Source organism: Capricornis sumatraensis, chromosome 19, assembly GCF_032405125.1.
Source record: "Capricornis sumatraensis isolate serow.1 chromosome 19, serow.2, whole genome shotgun sequence".
In the NCBI taxonomy this organism is placed as follows: domain Eukaryota; kingdom Metazoa; phylum Chordata; class Mammalia; order Artiodactyla; family Bovidae; genus Capricornis; species Capricornis sumatraensis.
The window spans coordinates 38,861,568-38,874,571 of NC_091087.1; the positions used below are offsets into that span (position 1 = coordinate 38,861,568).

General features: G+C 37.6%; 1 protein-coding gene across 1 annotated transcript in view; it reads right to left on the reverse strand.

The window, feature by feature from the left end:
* The window catches only part of ETFA (electron transfer flavoprotein subunit alpha), a 77,000-nt gene that overhangs the window by 10,328 nt on the left and 53,668 nt on the right, over positions 1-13,004 (reverse strand). Inside the window, exons 10-11 of the mRNA XM_068991179.1 lie at positions 8,017-8,082; positions 1,396-1,476 (exon numbers count right to left, since the gene is read on the reverse strand). Coding sequence (XP_068847280.1) covers positions 1,396-1,476; positions 8,017-8,082 — 147 coding nt within the window. The remainder of the gene's footprint in view (positions 1-1,395; positions 1,477-8,016; positions 8,083-13,004) is intronic.

Below are 13,004 nucleotides of genomic sequence, written 5' to 3' on the forward strand. Positions count from 1 at the left end.
TCCCTTTATCTGTATCTCACTGGAACTAAACACTTTCTACTTAAACAAAGGTATTATTACACAGAAATACAAAAATATTTATTTTTTTCATAGTAACTTTTCCTCTCACTGGAATATCTTGGTTAAATGACTGCAGCTACACTCACAGTTCTTATACAGCTGGCCCAGGTCACAGGAGCAGCTAACCTACCTAAACCCTACATTTCAGATACAGAACCCTAGGGCCACAGAAGATGGGCTGTATTTTTCCCATGCAAGATAGAGGCTCTTCTGGGTTGTGTGTGGGGCGGCGCGGCAGGGGGGAGGATTTCCACAGGGAAAAATGCCCTTTGCTGACCCAGGGCAATAGCCCCACTCCAGTCTCGGCAGGCAGGCTGGGCCACTACCAAGGAACTGCTGAGCATCTGAAGGGCCCATTATTCATGAGCGTGAACATACACTTCAAAATACAGATGTGCTCTCAAAGTACACTCGTGAGTTCATCTGGATCATCCAAGTGCTAGAGAAGCCATGGCAATGTGCCAATCCTCTTGCTGGGGAGACCACCCCTGGTTCTGTTCCCAGGGTGCAGCCTCTCCATAAAGGCCCACAGCAGCTCATTATAGTTCTACGTGACAGGTTAGTAAACCTAGCGTTGGATGCTACTTTCAGAGCCTGAATCACTGCCTAAGTGATTTCTGCACAAGGTAACCTAGAAACTTGTAGACAGGCCCTGAGGGACAAAAAGAGGCCAGCCCATGCATAAGCTAGGACCTCTAAATGTGGCCAAATGGGTATCAGGTGCTCAACTATATCACTGAAGTAATTCTTTCACTGAGAGGGCAAACATAAGGGTGGTAGGAGGGCAGAAAGAATACAAAAATATTAAAGAGTGTGAGGAGTTAGAAATAAGTGTTCTTTTCTACAGCTGTCACTATTAGGAAGGCCTTTGACTCTCAAACACAGCAAGCAGAGCATATACCTGTTGAACCGATAAAGTGGACTTGAGAGCCCACTCATCCCATGAAAAGCTATAGCATCACTAGTAAATCTCTGAATGAGGGGTTATGATGGGAATTTCTTTAAGGTATCTGGTAAATATGGTTCTAGGTTATAATTATTTGAGTCATTTCACACTGTGTACTAACTTAGTACATGATATGCCAAGAATCATATGGACTTCTTAAAGGGAAAGTTATTAATATAATGCTCCATAAAAACATCATATACTAAGCAGAACAATTCTTCACTTTAAGTAGTTCAAAATTGTGTAAATATATTAATATATACATACACAGACAGACACAGATACACATTCACACACTGTCTTCCTATGACAGCTTCCTCCCTGACCAACTCCTGCAGATTTTTGGATGACAACCTAGATAACAGCTATCACTCTCAAGGCCAACTTACCTTAAATAGATCTGCAACTATTCCATAATCTGCCACTTGAAAAATTGGAGCTTCTGGGTCTTTGTTGATAGCCACAATTGTCTATGAAATAAAAGCAAAGAGTTTTTTAAGAAAACATACCACACAGACTGATGGTTCTATTCTAACTTCCTTAACAACAAATTTGTATTCTTAAAAATGTCTACCAAATAAGATTAGTTTAATTTGTGCTGGTATTGTAAATTTAGAAGTTTCTGGGTAGGAACATAACAAAAAATTATCTCCCAACCCTACCACAGGCCAACTGCAATATTTAAAAAAGGTTCTATATCATTATTTTTAAAAATTCTTTTTTAACTTACAAAAAAATGCTGTAGATAAGTAACAAATCCGAGAGGATTCTGGGAAGATGGCCAAATAGGAAACACTGAGAAACTGTCTCCCCACCTACACAACAACTGAACTAGCAGAATCTTTCATGTAACCAGTTTGGAATTTTGGAATCTATTAAAGGTTTGCAACTTCCAGGGGAAGACTTGAATGGTAAACTGTAGCTCTTAGCAGAATAGTTGCTACTAAACCCCCGTCTCTCACTCCTGGTGGCAGGCAGCTGTGTACATATTCCTGGAACAGCCTGCATACAGCTTATAGCAGTCAGAGTGGGTAAAAGAAACCTTGTCCTCTAAATATGGGTGATCTGTGCTTTGATCACAGAGTGTTGCATCTGATCACAAAGGTGCAAACAAAGAAGAGGGTGGCTATTGCTGTTGTACCTCAACCACTGTTTCCCCCCACCTGTCAAAGTTATTCCCAGGGGATTTAAAAGATTAGTGCTCTTCATTTTTCTCATTTTCCCCCTGTGGGAGCCAGACATTAATGACTAGGACATTCAAAAGCAAATGCATATCAGAGGAAAACTGCAAAGTGGCCATACATGCCTAGGGAAAGGCACAGACTCTGAAAAGACTCCAGAAGCCCATAAGTTTATATACCTCAGGTTAACACTTGGCACAGAGACAGTGTACAATGATCAAAAAGAACAATAAACAAAACAGTAACAAAAACAAAAAAAACCCAGCATACTCTGGGGAAATAGAAAAATCTACTATATTATTGATTCAAAAAATTCAAAAAAAATCACAAGGCAAAAAAAGAAAAAAGTATGGCCCACTTAAAAAAAATATAAACAGAAACTGGCATATCTATTAGACAAAGACTTTAACATAATCATCTTAAAGATGTTTGGAAAAATAAAAATAAAAGGAGATGAGGAGAAGGTCAAGAAAACAATGTGTGAATGCAATGGAAATAGTGATAAAGAGAAAACGCAAAAAGAAACCACAAAGAAATTCTGAAGGTGAGAAGTACAAAGTGTGAATGAAAAATTCACTAGAGGGATCCAAAGGCAGATTCGATCAAGCAGGAGAATGAATCAGCAAACTGGAAGATCGGACAATGGAAATTTTCAAGCTTGAGGAACAGAAAAAAGATTTAAGAAAAGTGAACATAGCCTAAGGGACCTGTGGACCACCATTAGGAGGGCCAAAATATCTTATGGTGGTCCCAGAAGGAGAAGACAGAGAAGAGGGCAGAGAGAATATGTAAAGAGATAATGACTGACAACTCCCCAAATTTGATTACAGACATGAATAGAAACATCCAAGAAATTCAACAAACTTCAAGTAAGATGAATTCAAAGAGACTCCGCACTAAGACACACAATCAAAGTTTCAAAAGCTGAAGATAAAAAGAGAATCTTGAAAACAGAGAGAATTGATTTGCTACACACAAGGGATCCTCAAGACTATCAGCAGATTTTACATTACCAACTTTGGAAGCAAGAAGGCAGTGAGCTGATACATTCAAAGTGGTAAAAGAAAAAAACTGTCGACCAATAATCCTATATCCATCAGAACTGTTCCTATAGTGACTTTTGCAGAAACTGAAAAACTCATCCTAAAATTCATATGGACTCTCAAGAAACCTCAAGTGGGACTTATAGACCAATGAAACAGAAGAGGAAGCCCAGAAATAAACCCTCACATATATGGTCAAATGATTTTTGACAAGGGTGTCAAGATCATACAATGGAGAAAAGATAGCCTTTTCAACAAACGGTACTGGGAAAACCAGGTATCTACATACAAATGAATGAAGTTGGCCTCTTACCTAACACCATTTACAAAAAACTAACCTGTAACAGATCAAAGATTTAAACATTAGACCTAAAATTACAAAACGCTCAGATGAAAAACATAGAGCAAAAGCTTCATGATGATGGTTTTGGCAATGATTTCTTGAATATGACATGAAAGGTATAGGCAACAACAAAAAAAACAGACAAACTGAACTTCATGGAAATTTAAAAATTTTGTGGCTCTAAAGTTACTATCAACAGAGTAAAAAGGTAACCTAGAGAATGAGAGAAAATACTTGCAAATCATATATCTGATAAAGAATTAATATATGGAATATATTTTTTAAAACATACTAAATTACTTCTAAACTCAACAACAAAAAACCAAAGTATCCAATTCAAAAATTGGGCAAATGGCTTTAAAAGCCACTTCTCCAAAGAAGATATACAAATGGCCAGTAAGCACATGAAAAAATGCTCAACATCATTGATCACTGAGGAAATGCAAATCAAAACTACAATGAGATACCACCTCAGATCTAATAGGATGGCTACTGTCCAAAAAAACCATACTAGTGCTGAAAAGGGTGTGGAAAACTAAAACCCCTGTGCATTGCTGGTGGGAATGTAAAATGGCACAACTGCTGTGGAAAACATTATAGTAGTCCCTCAAAATATTAAAAATAGAATTACCATGTGATCCAGCAATTCCAATTCTGGATATATACCCAAAAGGACTGAATTCAGGGCCTTGAAAACATATTTGTACACCTGTGTTCACAGCAAAGTATTCACAAATGCTAAAACTTGAAAGCAACTCAAGAGTCCATCAATGGATAAGCAAAATGTGGTGTGTATGTATACACACACACACACACACACACACACACATAATGGAATATTATTAGCCTAAACGGGAAGAAAATTCTGACATATGCTACAACATGGATGAATCTTGAGGACTTTATGCTAAGTGAAATAAACCAGTCACAAAAAAGACAAATACCAAATGATGATTCCACTTAAATTGTACTTAGAATAGTCAAAATCATAGAAACAAAAGGTAGAATTGTGGTTGTCAGTATATGGACTATGAAGTGGGACACTGGGAAAATACCATTTAATGTGTATAGAGTTTCAGTTTTAAAAGATGAAAAGAGTTGTCAAGTTGGATAGTGATGATGGGTGCACAACATTATGAATGCATTTAATACCACTATCAGTGTGTACATAGCTAATTTTACACTTAAAAATGATTAAGATGGTAAACTTTATGTTATGTATATTTTACCATGCAGAAGAATGTTTTAATGCAATATACTAAAAATGTGAATTTTATGTATATAAATTAATAATCTGACTTAAACCAAACCAACCAAATATAACAGGAAATTTTTGTAGGTCATTGAAAAATTTTAGATATACTGAATAAAAACCACAGATAAAAAGTTCATTCATCCATTTTATATTTGGTGTGCTTTATTCAACAAGACAGAAGTCAACTTTGTCAAATCATGAGATACATATTATTAGAGTCAATTCTCAGCTTATTTCACTTATAAGGTGATCAGTATTTTCCCACCTATTAACAATATATGTTTTAAACTTGTGATTATAAATGTTAGATTTCAACTTTAAAAAGTAACAAAGCCATATCCTAATTCATAGGCTTTAAAGCTCAAACTATTTATTCTGTATATACTGCATTCCATTTAGCATTTTTAAATTACTACCCTGGGTCTACTGTGAGAATAGAAAAGTTAACTATCTAGTTGGCCTGTTAAGTAAAGATGAATATTTAAAACAAAAAAGTTTAAGTCCTTATGTATGCAGCAAATAAATGTAACAAAGTACTACGTCTCCTACAAAAACTACCACAAGTTCCTCTTAACTCCCATAAAATCTTTAAATGTAAAGGATTATAATGACAGATCAGTAACAGATTACGGAGAAACTGTCACTAAAAAACATGTTATGTTTACACAATTATTCTATTAATAACAGATTTCTTTATATATTACAAATAGTTTGGTTATCCCCACAGATGCTTCTAACACCATTCCAATTAAAGTAAGATTAGACTTTTGACTCTGACATGGTGTTATTTTAATTAAAAAATGATAATTTTTGAATCTTTGGAAGTAAAATTAAGTACTTCCCTGCCTATTACTCCATCTCATGAAAACAGGCAGAACACCCTTTTCAAGTATTTTGATACAGTCTAACTTAAAATATAGTCTATATGATATATGTGTAAAATCCTCTAAAAGGGCCCTGAGGCCTGAATATTCCAGAATATCTGAAATTGGCACACACTGCAGTGCAGGTAACTACTGATGCAGAGAAACATCATATATATTAAAGTGTGGTCAAAGACTATAATACAGCACGGTTTCAATATACACCTCAAATCTAGTCACAAGGACAAACATTTTGAATCATAGGCATTGATTTGCATCGTGGTCTTTCTCTTCTGGGAATAAGTAGCCTGCTTCATAGCTACTAGCAGAGATTTATTTAATTAACGATGGTTAATGATTTCCTGGAGGCCACCTAGTCAAACATCTGACAGTTTAATCATCTGAAAGCTTTTTCATCCCAGTATATAAAAGTTATTTTTAAAGAAAGAGCCTGTAATTGTGGGCGAAGAACCACCATAGTATTTAAGAAAAAAGATTTAGGCCAGTTGCAGAATTCTCAGATTACTGAAAGAATATTCCTGAAATATCAACCGTAAGTAATTATGATAAAATCTTGCTTGTACTCTAGGGCTCTTTTAATACATCCTTATAAATTAATACTCTTCTTCCTTTTGGACATTTTAAAGCACAGACTGTATTCAACCATGTATCTGTATACAGTTTATATGCAGAGCAGGCTCGGGGAGTTGGTGATGGATAGGGGAGCTGGCATGCTGCAGTCTACGGGGCTGCAAAGAGTCTGACACAACTGAGTGACTGAACTGAACTATCAGACTTAAACCAATCACTTTATCTATGGCTGGGTCAGGTCTTGGTTGCGGCAGCTGGGCTTTGTAGTTGTGGCACGTGGGCTTAGTTGCCCTGCAGCATATGGGATCTTAGTTCCCTGTCTAGGGCTCAAACTCACATCCCCTGCACTGGAAAGCAAATTCTTAACTACTGGACCACCAGGAAGTCCCAATCCTCCATTTTAAAACTTAGCCAAAATTACAATCTAAGATTGGTGCGTCTCCCACAAAAGAGAGTTATGACAGGGACTATGTCATTTTCATTTAAGCAACTCCAGCATCTGTACAAAGTACACAGACTTAGTAAATATTTGTTGACTGGATAGACAGACAAATTATTGGCTCAAGTTTATTCTTACAGATTATTCCCCAACATGGGTCTCCTGAATTCAATTATTCCCTTTTTGCTTTGACATTTACCATCTAGTCCATTTCTCCTCCAGTCCGGCCCTGCTGGCATGAACAAGAACTTTTACCAAGATCTTTAGGCAGGCAGAGAGAGAAGCAAAATTCTAGATATGTCTGAACAGGCCCAGCTAAAAATATTTTTGAAGGTTGCTGGTGTTTATTGTTGTTGTTTTTTTTTCCCCTCTAATGCAGCAATAACATTTTCCCCATTGGCACTGCTGCTTTCAGAGCTCAGTGAAGAAACCTGCCATCCAACTGTGAAATCTGACTGGTTTTGAGCCAACTCATTTAGAGGTTACAAGGAGGTAGTGCATGCATCTTTTCAAGTTAGAAGTTAAACCTATTAAAAGTTTTATTACCTTTTCTATCAAACTTCCATCTGAATGAATAAAAGCAGGAGTGTCAGAGGCATCTCTGACTTCATGAAAGACCAAGTTCATAATTCAAACTGTGCATTGTTATGCATGAATTAATGTGTCATATTCTGAAATGTATGTTCACAGAGTCATCACACAGGACTTCTAGACAGAATTCAAGCAGCAAGTTAAAATCAAGTGGCTCCTCTATATGCTGCATTTTTGACAATTACTAAGGTTCTGAGATGCTCCAATCCAAAACGTGTCAGTCACAATTTAGTAACGACCCAAAAAGACGGGCACTGCTGACGTATGACGGTGGGACCATTAGGGGACTAGGGTAAAACACAGAACCAGGTATCAGTACGTCATAAACTAGATGGTCAGAACCTCATCAAGTTGTTTTCACCCCATATTCTCTAGCCATGGATTGTCAGAGCTGAAAGAGATCTTCCAACACGTGCATTTGGCAGACAAAGAGCTGAGGCACAAACAAGGCATGTCAGGTGGTAAGTTTGCAGGCGAGCTGGGATTCAGGTTCACATCTCTTTCCATGATACACACTGCCTCTCCCACCAGTGGTACATCCTCAGGCAGGGTACAGTGGTGTATATACCTTTCAATTCCCAGGTTTGTGTTAATGCGAACGGTTCCACTACACACACTATAACTACATGGAAGCATTTCAGTGAAACCTAAATTTTAAAATGTGAAAACTTTTCCTCTTAGTATCATCACTATTGTGTAGTTACCTTGCTGTCTTTCATCCCAGCTAAATGTTGGATGGCTCCAGATATTCCTACAGCAATATAAAGTTCCTGAAACAAAAGAGACCATATCATTAATATGCATTCATATATTACACCTTCCAAAGTACTTGCTATAACCAACCCTAGTCTTATACAAGAAATATTTTAAATGAAACAGATGCAATGTGTATTACTTAAATTATGCCTTCCTCCTTCCCTGATCTCCCTAACCCATAGTCCACACTTACCTCTGAATTCATAAAGTAGTGGTGGAACAATAATATTGGATAATAAGAGTTTTTGAGCATTAACTGTGTGTCGACCACTGTGCTAAGCATTTCATATCAACTGTTTCACTTAATCTCACAATTTGCTGTAAGGCTGTACTTTCTGTCTGTGCTACTCATTTGGATACAGCTCTTCAACTCACCACCCTGCATGGAGCCATTCACAATATACACACATTTCATATTAATATAGAAACACATATTAAAGTATACTTTGACTCAGCTATTTGCTTCTCATGGATATTTGTTGAAGTGGTTATCAGAGTATATTTATTAAGCTTCACATTTAGAAAAACCAAATATACAAATCAGTCTCAAGGGTCACACACACACACACACACACACAATCTCCTTAATTAAAAAATAACAGATTTCTCACAGGCACAGAATGAACCTTTGTATTTCTAACGCCTAATAAATGGGTCCCTGCACTGCAGTTTCCCAGTAAATGTGGATGATAGTTGCACCTCTTCCTACCCCTCTGCTTCAACTAATTATAAAGGGAATGATGACTGCTCTCTGTACCTTTATCTAAAAATGAAAACTCACTATTATCATGGAAAACTGATTTAATAAGTGCTTAATTAAAAATGCTTAGTTGCTTTATTAGGGATAATTAAAACTTCAGCTGAAAAGCTTTCCCCACACATAAACTGAACAAGCCCTGGCTTGGGTAGGGGGTGCCCCTTACCATGTAACCAGACTGACACTACAGTTCTGTCACAACTGACAGTATCATCTCTCCTCAATATGAGTAATGTGGAAGGTACTGAAGGTGGCTCTGTCACACAGTTTTATTACAGGGCAAATACTTCAAAGTCAATGACAATGTCAGGTGGTCCCACTTTGTCTTCTGCATGGCCCGTAATCTAATTCATGAGCACTGGAGCTTTTCTTTAAAAAGCTCTTCAATAGAGGACCTTTCTAAAAAGGCTCCTCAGGATGCTCTAACATACACAGAGTTGAGGACCAGTACAACAGATGATCCTCAGCTCGTGAGCAGCTTGAAACCTGTAACTTGACCCAGCACATTGATAGCGTATCTCTCTGGGTCTTCTCTTTAAAGGCATAAAGTGTCCACCGCTTCTAGAGAAGCAGGATACTCTTAAGTACTCTGGAAAGGACACAACCTAGCCCCCAATGTGAGTTAATCATCTAAAAATCTACAGTGAGCTGGGTTTGCTTTTCAATTCAACCTGCTCATTAGTTAATCATCAAAAGCCTGAAAATAGGAAAGAGCACTTAGGCCTAAAGAGACTGTGTCTTAGGGTGGGGAGTACACTACTGTAGAAAGCAAAATGTATGGGGTGAGGATAAAAAGCAATCCCATGATTTTATCTTAAACATAATCCAATGCATCAATTATGGCCATACACCTTTGGATAATACAGTAAGGCCTTGTTATTATACTCTTATCAGACAATGACACTTGTATGACTAATAAACAAGCACTACTATTTTGAAAAAGCACCAGTATTTTCCACTGAAGACTACAGGTAACTTCAATCGATAATTTTAACATCATTCAGTTTATTCTGACCAGCATTTCTTTTAAGAGAGAACATTTATTAAATTATTAATCACGGTATATTTACTAAATCCTACATTCAGGAAAACCAGGCCAAAATGTAAAGCTTTTTACATTTGTAAAATGTAAAGATTTTTAAAGTAAGTTATTTAGATAGACACTGTCTTGCTAACCATGCTTCGAAGTATGTTCTCAAACCATATATTGGAAAGGATCAATAGTTCTATATAAAGGGGTCTTTCTGACATACATGTCTACATTAAAATTCAGCAAGTCTTAAAAGCCTCCCCATTTGCATTATAAAATGCTAATAAAAATGCTGATTCACTCTGGCACTAAACATCAACATAAATATGATATAAATGAAATTTACATTAAACCTCCTGAGAAATGACTACTGCTGGCTTTAACCATAAATGTCAGTAAAGAAATAACAGATTCTGGGCCAAAGGAAACCGACGGTGGTTCCAGGGTCATTCCCACCTTTCTAAAAAGCATAAATTGTCCAAACAGGTAAATTCTGACCTGTTCCTGACCAATAAGAACTTATTTTACTATCACACAAACATGGTTTTCTGAATAAATTTAAAAAAAGCTTTGAAACAACAGCCCTGAATGAGTCCTGAGATTTTGGCTGCTGTTCTGAGATCTGATGGCTCTTTAAGTCAGGAAGAGAGGCTTGACGCTTTTTTTCTTCTTTTTCAGAAAACGTGTACAGGCAATTAGACTACAGTAATAGGATGCTTCCTCATGATTCAGAAAGCATTTCTGTATTTCAATAATAATAATTAGTATGTGCAAAACCCTCCACAGATGCTAATTTATGGAGCACTTAGACACTGCTTCACAACATAACAAGACAATCCCTGCCCTGAGGCACTTTCTTTCTAAATCGGATGGTAGGTAAAAAACTTTGGAGCGAAAATGAGAGGTGATGTTGGAGGGGGGAACAACAATTAAGGGTTCAAAAAAGAGGTGGGATTAAAGAAAGGAACAGACAGAAAAGGAAGGAGGGGTAGTCCTGGAGATAAAGTTCTAGTAGCCTTCACAAAGGGAAAGAAACCTACAAGAGTAAGAAACTAGGACGAAGGACACAGCTGGTAGCAGTCTGGGTTAATCATCGTGAAATTCAAGGATGGAGAGGACGGGTGAGCAGTAAAGCCACAGGGTTGGTAAAGAAGGGACAGCACCTACTTCAAACAAGTTCGAACAAATCTTTCTTTCTTTGCCAAGACCTAAAAAAGACTGCAGCTGTAGCCTCATCCAAAGAACTCAGGAGCAGATGTCTACACTACCTCAGAGTGTGCTCAGATAAACACAGGAATAGGGCTTGGAGACTGCTGCACCCAATGTGGTTAACAGAGGTTTGCAAGAGGAGTTTATCACTGTCATTTAGAAGTTTAGGACCTAGGCTCTGGAATCTCACTGCCTATGCTGAAATAAATGCCAGCTCAGCCATCTAACAGACCTTTGACCGTGAGCCAATTGTTTTAACCTCTCTATGCCTCAGCTTGCTCATCTGAATAACTGGGATTGTAAAGCTTCAATCCTTAGCACAGTATCTGGTTTCCCAAGCCACTGGTGTACCACTCAAGAACTGAGATTTATTCAAACACCGATTTTCTCAGCCCACTCAGTGACTAGTGGACTCCTGGGGTGATCCCAGGGCTACCATATACAGCTGAGCAGGCTGTATACTGAACAACTCTGGAGCGAGGCATTATTCATATCATAGTCATTATAGATCTGCATTTTTATTACAATAATTTTCCAACAGATGGCAGTAAAGTAATTTGAGAAAGGAGTATTTTTTCCCTTATTCATACAAAAGAGTTGTATGGACTAACAGAAGTACAGGACAGCAAGAATCCCCTGTGATACACACTCAAGAAGCTCAGTCAACATAGGTTAAGGTAAGATCATAAAAATCCGGGTGTGACAGAGCACTGGTCTCTTATGCAACCCCTTACTTTCTGTTCCTGCCAACAAGAAGCAGAATGGCCTTTAGCAGCAGGAAGCAGTTTTGGGGATGATGGTTCTCTGGAGTAATTTCTGTCCTCTGCCAAACGGGAGTCTACTTTTAGAGCCTAACCCATCTGTTCCTGCTCCTTAGTCCTTCAAACAAAACACACTTTTAGAAGAGGTTTTATTAGTCCGAGCATGATGACAAATCTGTATGTCCGAGAATTGAAAGACTGAAATGAAATCTTAACACTTTTACAGAAATCTAACCAACCTGGGGAAGTAACATGGTCAGAGTATTCTCTGATGCATGATTTGGGTTTTGGCTGCTTTCTTCTGAAAGTATTTGCTAACATCACTCTCCTGCTTCACTCAAATCTTGGGCAGGAAATAAGGAATTCCAAGAGCATACATTTCTGAGTCCTGCTCTCCAGAAGATCCTGGTGCAGATGCTAAGGAGAAAAGTGTTTCTTACTTGCATGTTGTGATTTTTGCCTAACATTATTAAATCCAAAAGAGATATATAACATAAAAATATTGTAAGCCACATACTTTAAAAAAATTTCTATTAGCCTCATTAAAGTGAAATGAAATAGGTGAAGCCAATTTTAATAATATAATCTCATTAAATCTAGCCACATTTCAAGTGCCCAATATCCAAATGTAACTTCATGGTTACCACCGTGCTAGACAGCCAAAGATCCAAGGTAATTTAAGAACAAGCTAAAGAAGGGAATTCCCTGGAGGTCCGGTGGTTAGGATCGTACCTTCACAGTCGAGAGACCAGATTCAATCCCTGGTCAGGGAACTAAGATTCCACAATCCGTGAGGCACACAAACAAACAAAAAACCAAAGTAAAGAAGAGCCTTCTTGTAAGCTCTATGAGGTACTGCAGAGCATGACAGTAAGACCTCAAGACAGAATGACATTAGTATCTTGTGTTAGCTTTGCTTTTATGAGCTCAGAAGATCATAAAAGGAAAGTCAGCAGAATGACCAGGCTGAAGATTAAATAAGGGGGCAGTCAATAGAGAAACACACAGATGACTCAAATCCACCAATTTTCAGGTATGGTAGACCATTATAAGAAAACCCAAAGCAGATGAAAATGGCTGGTTTAAAACAGTAAATTTATACCCTGAAACTGATTATCAAATTTTGTCCTCTAGTGACATACTCTTTCTTGAAAGTTTAGAAAAACCTGAAGACTCTAT